General features: G+C 36.4%; 1 protein-coding gene across 2 annotated transcripts in view; it reads left to right on the forward strand.

Annotated features, from left to right (window-relative positions):
* The window catches only part of WRN (WRN RecQ like helicase), a 145,738-nt gene that overhangs the window by 20,634 nt on the left and 106,422 nt on the right, over positions 1–18,682 (forward strand). The window contains exons 2-8 of one of the 2 annotated variants that reach the window (XM_017857254.1): positions 4,156–4,327; positions 4,941–5,053; positions 10,078–10,223; positions 10,500–10,501; positions 10,704–10,850; positions 12,852–13,001; positions 14,168–14,237. In XM_017857254.1, the coding sequence (XP_017712743.1) occupies positions 4,232–4,327; positions 4,941–5,053; positions 10,078–10,223; positions 10,500–10,501; positions 10,704–10,850; positions 12,852–13,001; positions 14,168–14,237 (724 nt within the window). In that variant the 5' untranslated portion in view covers positions 4,156–4,231. Of the gene's footprint in view, positions 1–4,155; positions 4,328–4,940; positions 5,054–10,077; positions 10,224–10,499; positions 10,502–10,623; positions 10,851–12,851; positions 13,002–14,167; positions 14,238–18,682 lie in introns of those variants that run through there. The other variant, XM_017857246.1, reaches the window with a different exon arrangement.

Raw genomic sequence — 18,682 nt, forward strand, 5'->3', positions numbered from 1 at the left:
AGACAGGGTTTCACCGTATTAGCCAGGATGGTCTCGATCTCCTGACCTTGTGATCCGCCCGTCTCGGCCTCTCAAAGTGCTGGGATTACAGGCTTGAGCCACCGCGCCCGGCCAACAATTTTTTTTTTAATATGAGATGGGATCTCACTATGTTGACCAAGTTAGTCTTGAACTCCTGCCCTCAATCAGTCCTCCTGCTTCAGCCTCCCAAAGTACTAGGATTTCAGGCATGAGCCACTGTGCCTGGCCAAAACCAAAATTAAGCAACAAAACAACAACAACAAAAATTCCGGACAGCCTTTAAAATAATGATAAAGGTTGAAAAATTGTAGATAGTGGTAGATAGATAAGATTTCAGGAAAAGTCCAAACCAAAGCAAATCATAATACGTTATTTTAAAGGGGGGTTTAAAATCCTTTAAAGGTACAATATGAAGCATTGTAAAATTAGAAAATACATGTTTTTTTAAAAAATTAATTTTATTTTAAGTTCCAGGATCCATGTGCAGGACGTGCAGGTTTGTTACATAGGTAAATGTGTGCCATGGTGGTTTGCTGCACCTATCAATCTATCACCTAGGTATTAAGCCCCACATACATTAGCTGTTTTTCCTGATGCTGTCGCACCTCCAGGACCCAGTGTGTGTCGTTACCCATATATTCTCATTGTTCAGCTCCCACTTACAAGTAAGAACATGTGGTATTTGGTTTTCTATTCCTTTGTTAGTTTGCTGAGGATAATGGGTTTCAGTTCCATCCATGTCCCTGCAAAGGACATGATCTTCTTCCTTTTTATGGCTGCATAGTATTCCATTGCATATGTACCATATTTTCTTTATCTAGTCTGTCATTGATGGGCATTGGGGTTGTTTCCATGTCTTTGCTATTGTGAATAGTGCTGCAGTGAACATACATATGCTTGTATCTTTATAATGGGATGATTTATATTCGTTTGGGTATATACTCAGTAATGGGATTGCAGGGTCAAATGGTATTTCTGGTTCTAGGTATTTGAGGAATTACTACACTGTCTTCCACAATGGTTGAACTAGTTTACATTCCCACCAACAGTGTAAAAGCATTCTTATTTCTCCACAGCCTTGCCAGTACCTGTTGTTTCTTGACTTTTTAATATACGCCATTCTGACTGGCATGAGAGGGTATCTCATTGTGATTTTGATTTGTATACCAAAAAGATTTGTATTTCTCTACTGATCGGTGACGTTGAGTTTTTTTTCATATTTCATGGTTGCATAAATGTCTGTTTTTGAGAAGTGTCTGTTTACGTCCTCTGCCCACTTTTTAATGGGATTGGTTTTTTTCTTGTAAATTTGTTTGAGTTCCTTGTAGATTCTGGATATTAGACCTTTGTCAGATGGATAGATTGCAAAAATTTTCTCCCATTCTGTAGGTTGTCTGTTCACACTGATTTGCTGTGCAGAAGCTAAAACATGTGATTTTAGAAAAAGACATGTCAAAGTCATACATGCTGAATGACATAACGAGTACGTATGTAAATAAAAAATTATTTTATACTGTGAATTTGACCAGGAATAACCTTTACCTCGTCAGGAATTACAATCCTCATGTATGGTAAAGGATTTCCCTATTGCAAGTTATCCCACAACATTAATTTTCGGTGTGCTTTTTATCTATCCCAAGATATAAGTAAATTTGACAAAGATGTTAGGTTTGTAAACAAATTTACGTTCAAATTCTTTGCCTGGAAGTATCTAGATAGAATTTTGCATGCAAAAGAGCATTTACATCTAAAAATTACATATTTTGAATTAAAATGATTTTGGTGTTATAGATAGAAGGAAAGAGTTATTGAAGTTTATTTCTGTTTTGGCAGTGTAAATGAATTACTTACAAAATTTCAGAAGTCTACAGGTGTTTTTATAAAGTTTGTGTTACTTGTGGAAACCTCAGTTTTCTGGCATTTTGCCAATGAGACCTACTCTACATATAGCAGAAACTTGTTTTCCAGCTTTATAAATATATATTTTAAGAATAAGAACTGATTTTACATATATAATCTGGGATCAACTTTTGACTTCTCCTGTCAAGGATTTTGAATTTGTGACAAAATATACACTTACTGATAACCAGTGACATATATAAAATGCTTTACAGTTAATAAAGCATATGTATTTGACATATTTTTTTCACTACATATGATGCATGTGGCAACCCCAAGAGTTGAGTTGTACCCATCGGCAAACTTTGATCATGATTCAGTGGATATAAGCAAGCACCAATTGCGGATATAACATTCTTTTTTTGAGTCCCAAACCATGAGAAACAAATTACAAAAATGTACCTTTCTTCTGCATTAGGACGCGTTGTAGTTTTGTATTAACACACTAGTTTTAAGCAATATGTGCAAAAACATTGCACAAAGGAAGTTGTTTTGATATTGGGACTCCTGTATTATTATTTTTAATTGTGTGCTTTATTTGACTACCCCACATTTTCAAGCATAAATTAATAAATCCATAATTCCAGGCTCATTAACAATAAACAATCTCCAGGCTCATTAACAATAAACAATCTAGATAGTTGAACTCTTTCTTGCTAACGTTTTCTAGATATGGACTGCTTGGTATTTTTCTGCTAATAAAGACCCTTAGTAAGCTGCCTTCTGGTTTGATGTCATTGGGATGTTTACTGGGAACTTTGGTGGAGGTCTTTCATTTTCTCTCCCCCAGTGGTTAAAGAATGAGTTACAAACCTGCCCTGTTAACCCTTTCCTTCCCAATGCACAATAGCGATGGAGTTTGTTCTAAATGGAAAATTTGTTTGATAAAGTCATTTTTAAAATTTTTTGTTCCATAAATTATCAGTATTTTCAGTTTCTGATTCATGCTTGGGATAGTTGCTGCATATTGTTTAATTTTGTCAGAATTTATATTGTTAAATATCAAATACAACAGACTATCCTCAAATCATAAATAGTTAGTGTAGTTAACATTAACATCCTGTTTCATCATGAGACTCTTCAGTGTTACATTAAAAACTGCTACCTCCTTGGCTGGGCGTGGTGGCTCACGCTTGTAATCCTAGCACTTTGGGAGGCTGAGGTGGGCAGATCATGAGGTCAGGAGATCGAGACCATCCTGGCTAACACGGTGAAACCCCTCTCTACTAAAAAATACAAAAAATTAGCTGGGCGTGGTGGTGGGCGCCTGTAGTCCCAGCTACTCAGGAGGCTGAGGCAGGAGAATGGCGTGAACCCAGGAGGCAGAGCTTGCGGAGAGCCGAGATCATGCCACTGCACTCCAGCCTGGGCAACACAGTAAGACTCCATCTCAAACACAAAAAACAAAAAACAAAAAAACTGCTACCTCCTTATTAGAAAGCTAAAGTAATAGGAACTAAGGTTGAAGTTTGAGGAATTTGCTAAGAACTAAGCCTTGAGCTAAGGCTATTTCAATTTAGTATGAGTCATATCAGAGTATGGATCCATTTTACTATTAACAAAACAAATATGTTATTATTATTTTTAATGCACACATCACCTTTGGAAGATTCTTATTCACTGTATTTTCTTTAATTATACTTGAATTTTGGTTTACATTGAGGGGTGCCCTCAAAGATATTAACAGATTTTTTAAAAATCCTCTAAAAAACTCATTCTTAGGGAAATTTGTTCACTTACTAGGCGAGGAGCAAAATAAAAATCCTTAATGTAGAAGAGCTATTATCTGTCTTCAAAATTAAATCTTTAAGTAGACTTGTGAATAAATCTAATAGTTTTGCTGAATTTACTTAGATCTTAAGACAGAATAATCATGTAGAAAATTTAAAATGTCAGGAATTCATAATAATTCATATACTCAAGGATTTTCATTCATAGTGAGGTGAGGTTATTCTTAAGAATCAAAGTCATAGAATAATAGAATTTTGAAACTGTCTAAAAAAATAAAAAAATAAAAAAAAATTTTGAAACTGTCAGAATTATACAAGTCAATTAAAATGGCTGATTGGTTTTAAGAGGAAGAAATACTAAACGTGTAATTATTAGATGCAGCATATTTTATCTGTTTTCTTTCGTAATTCTAGCTCTTATAACTTATGCTTGGACCTAGGTGTCATAAATTACTTTAAATATGTATGTTTGGTTTTCATTCATATCGACAGTACTACCTCTCAGTTTTTTTCAGATATTGTTTTGTATTTACCCATGAAGGCATTGTTTTTTTGGACTCTGCAAATAGGACATTTCAAAGATGAATGAAAAAAAATTGGAAACAACTTCACGGCAGCGGAAATGTCCTGAATGGATGAATGTGCAGAATAAAAGATGTGCTGTAGAAGAAAGAAAGGTATGTTGTTTATTGACTATTCTTTCAGGTGGGAAATTTAATTTATATTTGACTGTGCAAAGAGTCAATTGTTACTTGTAAACTTCAAGTCATTGTTTAGGTCCGAGTTGCTGTTGTCTAAATGCACCAGGACCTAGTTGTTGAAAGGGTAAACTGGAATAAACTTTAATTGGGTTTACAAAATGAGAATTCTTACTGTATATTTTCTCTTTTTATATTCAGTTTGCATGGTTGACTTTACCAGTTTGTTCTAGTTCAGATAATTTAGACAACATTACCTTTGTTGAATTTTTTGTTTGCCAGCCAGCCTTAAGCATTTTAAGGCAACATTATTCTTACAGCTACAATACGAATATAATTACCGGAAAAAAAAACTCAGGAAAATAAATGCTTTTATGAAAATGGGATTAGAGGTTTGAAGATAAACTTTCTAGGAGAAATAATTTTACAATGGGATGGCTTTTTCTTTGTTTAGTTTTCTTTATGACTTCATTAGTTTATAAAACATTAATTGATAAAACTTAGAAAATGCTTCAGTGAACTTTATTATTTCAGTGAACATTTGTTATTTGATGTGAACTTTGTGCCTGTTTTGAAATTTACTAAACTCAAGGCATGTGTTCGGAAGAGTGTTTTTGAAGACGACCTCCCCTTCTTAGAATTCACTGGATCCATTGTGTATAGTTATGACGCTAGTGATTGCTCTTTCCTGTCAGAAGATATTTGGTAAGTGATTTGAATTTCCTGATTTCATTTGAATTTGGATCCTTAGAAGGTACTATTATGGTAATAATGTAATATTTGTGAATATACTGAGTTTTACAGTTGAGGTGTGTTCAGTAGATAATTATATCTATGTATAGACTCTCACCAAGTTTTACGTTTCAAATAAAAAATAGTCACTGAATTAATTTGTAATCTGTCAGTTTGTTCATGCATATGCTTTTCTATTACTTTAGACAGTTTTTTTAACTTTTTTAGTATATGTACTGCTGAAGTGAGCAGGACAGTTTTTTTAACTTTTAGTACTTAAGGTGTTATATATAGAGCTACTGAATATATTGTGTTTATTTTACCAATTTAGGGAAAAAATGCAAAAATTACTTAACCTTTAAATGCACCTTTATATTTCATTAAAAATATCAACATAGTAATATTGAATAGTGGCTGTGATTGGCTCTGTTGTGTTTAATTAGCAACAATTCTAACAAATGATCCTTAAAAAATGTTCTAACTAAACATTAGAGGCCAGGTACCGGTGGCTCAGGCCCTGTATCCCAGCCTTTGGGAGGCCGAGGCGGGTGGATCACGAGATCAGGATCCGAAGACCATCCGGCTAACATGTGGAAGCCCCGTCCTACTAAAAATACAAAAAATTATCCAGGTGTGGGTGGGCGCCTGTAGTCTCAGCTACCAGGAGGCTGAAAGCAGGAAGAATTGCTTGAACCTGGGAGGCCGGGTTGCAATGACCAAGATTCGTGCCACTGCAACTCCAGCCGGGCGACAGAGGTAGACCTGCCGTCTCAAGAAAAAAAAAAAAAAAAAAACAAGAATACAAACCCGCAAACCAACAAAAAACAGAAATGTCTGTTAGTATTTTTAAAGGTTGCCTTGTAAAATTAGGACTGCAATAATGCAATCCAAGGCTCTCAAAGCATAAAACAGAAGTAATAAGGAATTCATTCAGATCTTTTTTGAAGTTGTTATACCTGTCTTTTTCTTTTCTTTAAAAAAAGGAAAAAAATTTGTTACATATTGGGTTAAAAAAAGCAGAGGTGCTGGGCACAGTGGCTAATGCCTATAATCACTACACTTTGGGAGGCCAAAGCAGGAGGATTGCTTGAGCCCAGGAGTTTGAGACCAGCCATAGTAAGACCCCATCTCTATAAAAAAAATTTAAAAATTATCCAGGTGTCTGTGGTCCTAGCTACTCAGGAGGCCTAGGTTTTGGGCCCAAGAGGTTGAGGCAGCCTTGATCACACCACTGCTCTCCAGCCTGGGCAACAGGGCAAGACCCTGTCTCAAACAGACAAACAAACAAAAGGCAGAGGTAAGTTAAGCTATTTATTAATGGTCTACTGGTGTAGATATAAGCTAGAAATAACATTCAAGTGTTTTTACTTCTATAGTTTATCTGGCCACTTTGGGATTCATTATACTGAATTAGTTTCACAGAGGAGGTAAAATCTGTTGTTTATGATTACATATTAACTCTACCATTTTACCTTCAGCATTGCTACAGTATGTCATTTCTGAAGGCAATAAGCAAAAGTGACTTGAAGAATTGTAGTTTTGATGACTTCTATGTATTTTATAAAAGGCAGGCAGAGTTTTTGTGTTTGCTTTCCCTTCCTCTGGATACCTTAAATTTTTGCTACCACAGATTTCCAACAATTTGATTATGATGTGCCCTTGTGTAATGTGGTTGGTGTTTATTTGGCTTGGAGTTCATTGAATTTTTTTGATCTGTGGACTTACACCTTTAATCAAATTTGAAAAATGTCTTCAGATCTTTTTTCCTCCTATCCTGTTATTCTTTTCACTTTCTGGGACTCTTAGTACACACGTTTGATTGCTTGATACTGTGTCGCAGGCCACTGAGGCTGTTTCCTTTTAGTCTTGTTTTCTTTCTTCCTTTTCTTCTTTCTGTGCTTCATTTTGAATAGCTTCAATAGTTTCGTTTCCTATGTCTTCAAGTTCGCTTACATTTTTTTCTTCTGTAGTGTCTGGTCTGTTTATACCATTCTGTGAATTTCTTTTTTAGATACTACATTATTTTGTTTATCACTAGAAGTTCCATTTGGTTCTTTTTTTTTTTTTTTCCATTTTAGCTCTCATTATTCGTGTTTCTTTTGAAATTCTTGAATATATTTAGCATATTTTTAATAGCTGTTTTAATGTACTTGTCTGTTAATTCCATTATTCCAGGATTTTTTTCTTTCTGTTGGATGATTTTTCTCCTGGTTTTGGGTCATATTTTCCTGTTTATTCTTACAGCTGTTAATTTTTTTTTCTTAGATTAGGCATTGTGATTTTTCTTTGCGGAATGTTAGATTTTATTGTTTTCCTTTAACGAAAGGAACTTTGTCAGACATCTAAGTTACTTGAAGATCAACTTTATGTTTTGAGGCTTGTTTTCAAGCTTGATCAGGGAAGGTCCACATTTGCCTTTAGTCTAAGGGTAATTTAGCCTTCTAATAAGATGTGACCCTTCTGGAGTCTTTGTTGATTGCCTCTGGTGATCAGCCATCTGTCCTCTGACTTTTCAGAGCTTTAATGCCTCTTACCTTTGTGTAAGTCCATCCTGAGAATCATTCAGCTTATGGTTGTTTGCCCGGCCCCATAGAGTTATGGTCTATGCATGCTTGTCTTCATATTCTGCAAAGACCAAAGGAGTCCCTTAGGAAGATTTCCGGAGCGCTCTTCCTGCCTAGCTTCCTCCTCTCCAGAACTCTACCCCGGGAGTTCCAGGTCCTTCAGCTTCCAGGGCTCTGAACTCTGTCTCCCCAACTCAGTGCTCTTCTTGTGATTCTTTTCCCCATTCTGTTGTCTGCAATGGGTCCCAGGAAGAATGTGGGGGAACTGTAAGGTTCACCCTTCATTTCCCTTCCCTTGGAAGTCCTGTACTGCCTGTTGTCTAGTATCCGAAACAGTTGTTTTATATGTTTTGTCCAAGTTTAGATTTGTTTGTGGTAGGAGGGTGAGTCTGGCCTCCCTTGTTATAATGTTGGCCTGAAGCAGAAGTTGAGTTTCTTTTATTTTTTAAATATATTTTCAATTTTTAACAACTATTAAATAAGCAAGTATCAACAACAATAGATAACAATATAATAAATATGCATATTCCTCCCACTTTGTTTATCAAATCTTAATTTTCTTCAATTTTTTTTTTTTAATAGGATCTTACTCTGTTGCTTGTGCTGGAGTGAAAGTGTTGTGATCTTGGTTCACTTCAACCTCCGCCTCTTGGGCTCAAGTAATCCTCCCACCTCAGCCTCCTGAGTAGCTGGGACTACAGGCATGCGCCACCACGCCCGGATAATTTTTATATGTATTTTTTTATGGAGATGGGTTTTTTGCCATGTTGCCCAGGCTGGTCTTGAATTCCTGGACTCAAGCAATCTGCCTGCCTTGGCCCCCCAAAGTGTTGGGATTACAGGTGCGAGCCACTACACCTGGCCTGTTTTCTTCAGTTCTTTACCAAGAAATGAAACATTTAAATATAGCTGAAGCCCCATGTTTGTTCTTTCTGATTCTCCCCCTGTGCCCCTCTGAGATAACGTCTATGAGTTTCGTGCATTTTTTTTTCCTTTTTAATAAAAACAGGGTCTTGCTCTGTTATCCAGGCTGAAGTGCGGTGGTGAGATCATACTCAATGCAGCCTCAACCTTATGGGCTCATGTGATCCTTTCGCCTCAGCCTCTCAAGTAGCTAGAACTACTGGTATGTGCTGCCATGCCTGGCTAATTTATTTATTTATATTTTTTAAAGACAGGATCTCACTATGTTGCCTAGGCTAGTTTTGAACTCCTGGCTTCAAGTGATCCTCCTGCCTTGGTCTCTCAAAGCACTGGGATTACAGGCATGAGCCACTGGCTGCTCACATGTTTTTTATGATAGTACTTAATAATTTTTTATCTGAAAATATTATATAATGTTATTTTGCCCATTTAAAAACTTTAAAAAATGCTAACAAACTATGTACTCTATAACTTGTCTTTTTTACTCAACACTATGTTTTTGAGAATTTTTCTTGTTGATCTGTATAGTTACATTTTAACTGTTGTATCTTACAATGTTTCCTTATGCAACAGCTGGTTCAGTCCATTCTCTTGTTAATGGAAATTTAGTTTGTTTCTAAGTTTTGCCAGTAGGTACAGTGTTGCAATGCACATTCTTAAACATGTCTCTTTGTTTCTGAGGGTTTCATTTATTTGTGACAAAACTTGCGGGGTCATAGTGTTAATGCACCTTCAACTAGATATTGTCATTGTCAAAGTTTTCTTCCAAAAGGATTTTACCAATTTATACATTCCCCACTGATAGATATCCTCTTAACACTTGGTATTCTGAAACTTTAATTTTTACCAGTCAGATAGATGTGAAATCATGTAGACTTAATTTGCATTTCTTTGACTTCTAGTGAGAAGCAGTATCTTCACATTTTTTTTGGATTTTTAAAATTTGTTTTTTATTTTTGTTTTCTTGGAGACAGGGTCTTGCACTTTTACCCAGGCTGAAGTGCAGTGATGTGATCATAGCTCACGCTAACCTTGAACTCCTGGACTCAAGTGATCCTCCTGCCTCAGCTTCCTGAGTAGCTGGGACGACAGGTGTGTGCCACCACACCCAGTTAATTTTTAATTTTTTTTTTTTGTAGAGACATGCTGTGTTGCACAGGTTGGTCTTAAACTCCTAGTCTCAAGCAGTCCTCCTGCCTTGACCTCCCAAAGTGCTGGGATTACAGGGGTAAACCACCGTACCTGGCCATATCTTTTGGATTTATAGGTCATTTGGATTTTCTTTTGGGAATTACCTGTTCATATTTTTCTCTATTTTTCTGCTGAATAATTTGTCTTTTCTTACTTTTTTTTCAAGCAATTTTACATATTTTCTGGCTGTTCATTATCAGTTGTATGTACTGCAGATAACTTGTCTGTGATTGCCTTTTAATTTTTGAATTATGTCTTTAATTATACAGAAGTTTAAAATTTTAACATAATTAATTTACACGATTTTTCCCCCCTTAGCATGAGTCTATCAGATGGGGATGTCGTGGGATTTGACATGGAGTGGCCACCATTATACAATAAAGGGAAACTTGGCAAAGTTGCGCTAATTCAGTTGTGTGTTTCTGAGAGCAAATGTTACTTGTTCCACATTTCTTCCATGCCAGGTTGGTGTCTCTTCATTTCATTTTTTTATGGCTGATAATTGTAATATGTCAACTTTATCCCTATAAAATTAAGTTCTTTTATTAGCTGGCCATTCTCTCATTATCTTAAATTTATTTAAGTATTTATGTTCTACCTGATTCACTCGCATTCCTTGTTTTATTTAATTTTCACAACATACCTGTGAGGCATTGACATTTTTTCTGTTTTAGAGAAGAGAAAACTGAAATTTTAAGGGGCTAACTGACCAGAATATATACTGCTATTGCTAGCAGGAGTGGCATTGAAACTGATTATTTTTTCTTGTCATTTATCAATCAGGACCATTTGCTTTAGTTAAGACATACTCAAGGTGAATATGTTTCTCAATTTAAGATTACTGTTAAATACACATTGAAACATAAACCTGGTATGTATAAGAAGTAGGACATAAATCCATCATACTTGACAGAACTTACAGAAATAACAAGAAAATGTTATAGTTTTCCCCAGGGATTAAAATGTTGCTTGAAAATAAAGCAATTAAAAAGGCAGGTGTAGGAATTGAAGGAGATCAGTGGAAACTTCTACGTGACTTTGATATCAAATTGAAGAATTTTGTGGAGTTGACAGATGTTGCCAATAAAAAGGTAAAATCAACATATATATAATTTTCATAATGAAGATAATTTTGTGTTGCACAGAATGTACTTTTTATCTGAATGTTAGAGTTTTGAAAAAATAGTTTAAGTTATATAATGTTTTGTAGCAATAAAAAAGTTCCAAGTGAATGTTCTATAATGAAAACCTTTAGTTTAGTTTTTTTTTTTTTTTAATTTTTGTTTCATGATCAGGGGTACATGTGCATGTTTGCTACATAGATAAACTTGTGTCATGGGGGTTTATTGTACAGGTTATCACCCAGGTATTAAACCTAGTACCCATTAGTTATTTTTCTTGATTCTCTTCCTCCCTTCTCCCACCCTCCACCTCCCACAGTGTGTGTTGTTCCCCTCTATGTGTCCATGTGTTCTTATCATTTAGATCCCACTTATAAGTGAGAACATACGGTATTTGCTTTTCCATTCCTGCATAAGTTTGCTAAGGATAATGGCCTCCAGTGCCATCCATGTCCCTGCAAAGAACATGATCTTGTTTTTTTCTTTTTTAATGGCTGCATACTATTCCATACTATTCCATGGTGCATATGTACCACAATTTTTTTTTTTTTTTTTAATGCAGTCTATCATTGATGGGCATCTGGGCTGATTCCATGTCTTTGCTATCGTAAATAGTGCTGCAGTGAACATATGCTTGCATATGTCTTTATAACAGAATAATTTACATTCCTTTTGGTATATACCCAGTAGTGGGATTGCTGGGGTAAATGGTGTTTCTTTCTTTAGGTCTTTGAGGAATTGCTACACAGCCTTCCACAATGGAAAACCTTTAGTTCTAATCCACTGTCTTGCCATACAGTTTCTTTTTTTTTTTTTTTTTTTTTCCTGAGATGGAGTTTCGCTCTTGTTGCCCAGTCTGGAGTGCAATGGTGTGATCTCAGCTCACTGCAACCTCCACCTCCCGGGTTTAAGTGATTCTCCTGCCTCAGCCTCCTGAGTAGCTGGGGTTACAGGCATGCGCCACCACGCCCGGCTAATTTTGTGTTTTTAGTAGAGATGGGATTTCTCCATGTTGTTCAGGCTGATCTTGAACTCCTGACCTCAGGTCATCTGCCTGCCTTGGCCTCCCAAAGTGCTGAGATTACAGGCGTGAGCCACCACACCTGGCCGGCATACAGTTTCTTTCTTTCTTTTTTTTTTTGAGACACAGTCTTGCTCTGTCTCCCGAGCTGGAGTGCAGTGGTGCAATCTTGGCTCCCTGAAACCTTTGCCTCCTGGGTTCAAGTGATTCTCCTGCCTCAGCCCCACAAGTAGCTGGGACTACAGGCGTGCCACCACACCCAGCTAATTTTTTGTATTTTTTTTAGTAGAGGCGGGGTTTCACCGTGTTAGCCAGGATGGTCTTGATCTCCTGACCATGTGATCCACCTGCCTCGGCCTCCCAAAGTGCTGAGATTTCATACAGTTTATTTAAGCAAGCCTTCTCCTTCCCTTCCTCCCAGTTCTTGGTACTCTTTCACATTCATGTATTTGCAAATGTAAAATTGTGTTTTAGGTGTATATTTTTAATACATTTATACCAGTAACTTAAAAAATTTTTTTTTTTATTTAAGGGAGAGCATAATGGAGCTCTTGTGATACAGTGCTCTTAGTGGAAGTTTGGCTATCAGTTCCATCACCTATATTTCACATATTTTATTAATGAAGTCATTAAATTAAATTCTCATATTTAGCCAACTATTCATTTGGCTGGGAGGTAGAAAGACTACTAACCAGCTTTTTTTTCATGAACAGTACTTTTAAAGTCCAAGAATTTTAATACCTACATTAGGGAAATTCTAGAATTAAATTCTTACAATGTAGACTGCATATGAGGCTTTTAGTGACAGGGAATTGGTTGAAGGCTATCTGTGGGTTGTATTTTGGTATAACATTTCCTAATTTTATTTGTGGTATGCTCATTTGATGTCTTTTGTTAATACCTGAAAACAGGAACTGATTTTTACTGTGTTGCTTTTTCATCATTTCTAGTTGAAATGTACAGAGACCTGGAGCCTCAGTGGTCTGGTTAAACACCTCTTAGGTAAACAGCTTCTGAAAGACAAGTCTATCCGCTGTAGCAATTGGAGTAAATTTCCTCTCACTGAGGACCAGAAACTGTATGCAGCCACTGATGCTTATGTACGTGCTTAAAGATCTTTAGAAATTGTGATGTGTTTTAAAAACATTATTATAAATGACTTTAGAAAAATTTTATTGTAGTAGTGGCAGAAACTCTACCAAAATATTTTATATCAATTTGGCATTGAAAAATGCTTAGGAAGACATTTAGTGAAACTGTTCATTCTCGATATTAGTTAGCAAGTACCAATCAACAGATTGTTCAATGCTAGTTATTTTCATTGTCATGAAGCCAAATTAATGTCTAATTTGTATGTAAAAAAAAAATGTGAACTTGCTGAAAACATGAAAGGCTAAGAAACCCAGGCTGAGCAAGCACAAATAGTACTGATGATGGATTTGATATATAAACAATTCAGAATGAAAATAATTATAGTACAGTTTCTATTTTGAAACTGGCCTTATTTCCTATATTTATACATAAAATGTGGTGAAATTTTAGAAAATTGCCTCCAAATTTAGCTTGTTGCTGCCATTAGATATATTTTTATATTTGCATGTTTGTATGTAGTGAAATCTGGGCTTATCTTTATATCTAGCAATATTGTGTATTTTTTAAGAAATGTATTTTATCCCACAGTGAATTTGTTTTCTCCTAATTCATGCTGTCATTTGTAGATGAATATTTTATGGTTTTTCCTTTGCATCTATCAAAGGAATGGAAACTCCTTTGAATTGTAACCAGCAACAATTCACTTTTGTTAGGAGCATTGGATGATAATTTTCCTTTAAAAGATATCCCCAAACTTGTTGAGAGTTCTGTAGCATTTTATTCATGAAAATCAATGTGACTTGATTGTTCTTGTTAACAGGACTTAGAAGGAGGACTCTTCATATACTGACTAACATTCTCAGCTGATTTAAGTAGGATTTCTCTCACTAGATTGCATTTTGTTAGATTCCGTTATAGGTTATTTTATTTGGATATTGTGTGTAATATTGAGTGTGAAAAGTGAAAATTTTAAGGCTTAGGCAGCTTACTTTCTCAATTTTCACAATTGGTATGATTATTAAATGAGGACATATTGATATTTGTGTCACATAATAGGTTGAATTCCATGTTTGGGTGCTTTGCGAATCATTCTCTTCGATTTTTCTGAAGATGGGACTTACTGTTTTATTTCGGTGATCTTTAGGATACTTTTAAATTTTCTGTTTTTTTATAGGCTGGTTTTATTATTTACCGAAATTTAGAAATTTTGGATGATGCTGTGCAAAGGTTTGCTATAAATAAAGGTATGTTAAGATCCATAAATAAAATGTGAATTCACTCTTTTGTGAGGTTTATCTCCAAAAAGGCAATATTCACATATTTGCAAAGCATTTAGTGCTATAACTTCTTGAATGTGTGAGCATTCCTGACATTAGGGTGGGATCCATCAGGGCCCAAGATTAGTGTTTCATCTTTGTTACTTGTGGCAAAGCAGCCCTTACTTCTTTTACTTTGTAGCATTGCTATGTATTTGGCTTCTAGAGTTGGGGCTTTGTGGCTTTCATAATAGCAGTGACACAACCAGCTTTCTCCCAGTCTGGAGATGATACGTCCTTGCTATAAGTATTTGAAATACTTTCTATATAATACTTTAAAACATATGAGATGGCTTATCCCCAAGATGTAGCTAATAAACACTAAATGAGAAAGTAGGTAAAGATATATTTATTCATTTATTAAATATTGTTGAGCATTTTACAGTGCTTTCTAACATACTGGTTTACGTTTCTAACTTTTTTCTGTGATTTTCTCTAAAATAATGGACATGTCATCCAAACTCAGTGCTGTTTTTAGAGGTCTTGATAGGCCAGTGAGAGCAGAAGGAGCCACATAGTGGAGTGGGTGAGCCCAGGCTTTTTGTTGCACAGACCAATGTGAATCCCAGCCGTGTGACCTGGGATGTACCTGTTTCTCCAAGTGTGGAATGTGGATACTAGCATAATGTCTGTTTTATAGAATAATTGTGAACACTTAAAGGGACAAACTATTCAAAACGTCTGTATTGATATAAAGTTATTACTATTCTTATAGTTTCCTTTTGGAGATTGTAAATGATTGTGTTTGTTAAGATGTTAATTAAATTAGACCATTTTGCTAAATACTCTTAAAAATATGGCATGACTGCCTCATATAAAATGATATGATATTCTTTATAATTGTCATTGAGAAGGGATTCAGAGCCTCTGTGGGTGGCAGGTCCTTCTTTATATGTTAAGGTAGAAGAGTCTTTATTCTTACTTCCCCTCGCTGGAGAGCCACTTCTGATGAATGCATGCTGGTTCTCTGTAGTCAGAGGTCTTGTGGCTGTAACTTAGAGTCAGCCTCCATATCCCTGGGTTCTGCATCTGTGGGTTCAGCCAACCACAGATTGAGAACATTCCAGCCAAAAAAAAAAAAAAATAATTCACAGTTTAAAAAAGGAAAAGTTGAATTTACTGCATGGAGTACCACACTGAATCCATATGAATGAAGTGATGTGTAGGCATTGTATAAGGTATTATAAGAAATCTGGAGATGATTTAAAGTATACAGGACAATGTGTATAGGTTATATGCAAATACTGCAGCATTTTATATAAGAGACTTGATCATCTATGGATTTGATATCAGTGGTGGGGAGGTTCCTGGAACCAATCCCTCAAGGATACAGAGGAATGACTGTATGTTAATTAACTGAGGTAGGTGATAGGTTTTTTAAGCTGATTAGGGAAACAGTATGTAAGAACTTATTTAACTCATAATAAAACTACAATTTAACAGAGGAGATTTATGAATTTTTGGCTTTATGGTTTGTGGAATTGCATGTAGGTTACATGTACAATTTTGTTACATGTGCAATTTTGATGAAAATGCTTCCAAGGAATGTTTACTATATTTTTCACTAAAGTAATACATATTAATAACACAGTACTGGAAGTCCTGGTATCTGTGTACCTGTCATTGTAATGCGACATTATTTGACCTTCACTTTTTTCCCCCTTTATTGCATTATATGTGTGAGTATATTGTGACATCTTGACTCAGATTCCAGTGAGTTGTATTAGGTTGGTGCAAAAACAATTGTGGTTTTGGTAATTTTTAACGGCAAAAACCACAATTACTTTTGCACCAACATAATAACCAAGAATACCATCTTTTTGCCTGCCTTTCTCCCTCCCTTCCTTTCTGTTATTCAGCCAGAAGTATCAGCATCACTATTCTCTAATTTTCTTCATGTACATATGGATGATATTTTCAAATGACCACTTTTCTCTTTCACTTTTTATTATTAGACTGTTTTTTTCTTCTTGTTAAAGGATAAAAAGATTAGGAACATAAAAGAATGTTTGCACATTGTTTCCCCATTGACTTATTCCCAAGATGGTAGCTAATAAACACCAAATGATATAGTAGTTAAAGATATATTTACTCATTTATTAAATATTGTTGAGCATTTTACGATATGGGAATACATTAGTGAACAAGCCAGGCATAGTCTGTTTCCTGAGGGGCCTACAGTTTTATTGGGGATATAGATGAGTGAAAAAAGCAATTGCAGGGAGATGAGTCTTACGTCAGTAGTTAGCACACCAAGAGGCATCTGACACATATTGGGGTAAATATTATAAAATATTTCCTGGAGAAAGTGCAGGTAAAAGCCAGACCTGAAACCTGAGCAAGAGTTAGCTAAGGCTGGGCGCAGTGGCTCATGCCTGTAATCCTAGCACTTCGGGAGGCCAAGGTGGGTAGATCACCTGAGGTCAGGAGTTCGAGACCAGCCTGACCAAAATGGTCAAACACCATCTCTACTAAAAATACAAAAAATCAGCTGGATGTGGTAATGGGCGCCTGTAATCCCAGCTACTTGGGAGGTTGAGGCAGGAGAATTGCTTTAATCTGGGAGGCGGAGGTTGTAGTGAGCCGAGATTGCACCATTACACTCCAGCCTGCATGACGAGTGAGACTCTGTCTCAAAAGAAAAAAAAAAAAAAAGTTAGCTAACTGAAGAGTATGGGAAAGAATGGGTACAGGAAATTACAGGTGCCAAGTTTCAGAGGTAAGAGAAATTATGGTGTCTATAGGTAATTGAAAGTAGTTCAGTTTAGTGAACATTGAATAGGACTGGGCGGATGAAGGTGAAGCAGAAAAAGGAAAGCAGATGGGCCACGGTAAGGAGTTTATATCTCCTCCCAAGAGCAATCGAAGTGACTGAGGGTTTTAAACACAGCAATGAATTACATTAAAGAAAAAACAAGAACTTGGGCTCTAGAATAAAAAACGAATGGTAGGAGGAAGGCAGGAGTCACAGGAGGAATATCTTTTGGGAGGCTGTGACAATAATCCAAGTGAGAGGTAATGGCAACTTGAATCGGTTAATTGTATTGAGAATGGAGAGAAGTTAACAGATTCAAAATTCATTTTTTTTTTCTTTTTTTGAGTCTTGCTCTGTCACCCAGGCTGGATATGATCTCGGCTTACCGCATCTTCTACCTCCTGGGTTCAAGCGATTCTCCTGCCTCAGCCTCCTGAGTTAACTGGGATTACAGGCACCTGCTACCACACCCAGCTAATTTTTATATGTTTAGTGGAGATGGGGTTTCGCCATGTTGGCCAGGCTGGTCTTGAACTCCTGGTCTCAAGTCCTCTGCCCGACTCAGCTTCCCAAAGTGCTGGAATTATAGGCGTGAGCTACCACACGTGACCTCAAAATACATTTAATAGAGCAAGCACTGAGCCACTATGCCCCGCCTCAAAATACATTTAATAAACCAACGGAATTTGAGGTAATGATGAAAGACATGTCAAGGATCATTCCTGTGTTGTTGGCATAAGCAACGGGGATGAAAAGCATTGAGGAAGAGCAAGATTTTGGGATGCATTGTCACACAGTTGATTTTAGGTATATTAAGGGAGAGAGACCTGTAAGATAGCAAAGTGGAGGTGGTGCAAGAATTAGTTGTGTTGGCTGTAGCACAGAGGACAGCTTGAGTTATGAGAGTTTGGACTGAGAATCCTGAGGAACTCTTAGTGTTGAACATTTGTGTGGAGGAGGGGACACCGAAGGAGTTGCCATAGACATCGAGGAAATTAGGAGGTGTGGTGTGCAGAAAGCCAAGTGAAGAACATGTTTTAAGTAGGAGGATGCTATCAACTGTTTTAAATTATGCTGAAAGTTTGAGAAACTGAGGACTTATAATTCATCATTAGATTTGGCAATGCGCCGATCATTTGTAATCTTTTAAACAATAGCTTTGCTATACTGGGTAGCAAAGGAATGTTTTGAGAGGTGGTCATTTGGAGCATATGCTATTCAAACAGAGAAGAGTCTACAGGCTTTGGTAACATGAAGGTCCTATAACCATCGCAAGAGAATGAGGTAGGAGGAAATCATATTAACGTGAATAGAGGAGTAAGTTAGATCTAAGGAATGTGGAAACAGAGACAGGTTCTCATTATGTTGCCCAGCCTGGCTCAGACTCATGGCCTCAAGCGATCCTCCTGCCTCAGCCTCCTGAATACCTGGGGTTTCAGGCCACTGCGTCTGGCTTGAAAACAACATTTTCTTAGAAGCTTGTTTTAGTTGTTTTAGAAATAACTAAGGCATGTGTAAACAACTGTTCTTCTAGAAGCTTAGTTTGGAAAGGGAACGTTTATTGATTCATATAACACTTATTTGTTGGGTGCTTATGTGTCAGGCACTGTTAGAGTTG

Source organism: Rhinopithecus bieti, unplaced genomic scaffold, assembly GCF_001698545.2.
Source record: "Rhinopithecus bieti isolate Rb0 unplaced genomic scaffold, ASM169854v2 scaffold_2077, whole genome shotgun sequence".
Taxonomy (NCBI): Eukaryota; Metazoa; Chordata; class Mammalia; order Primates; family Cercopithecidae; genus Rhinopithecus; species Rhinopithecus bieti.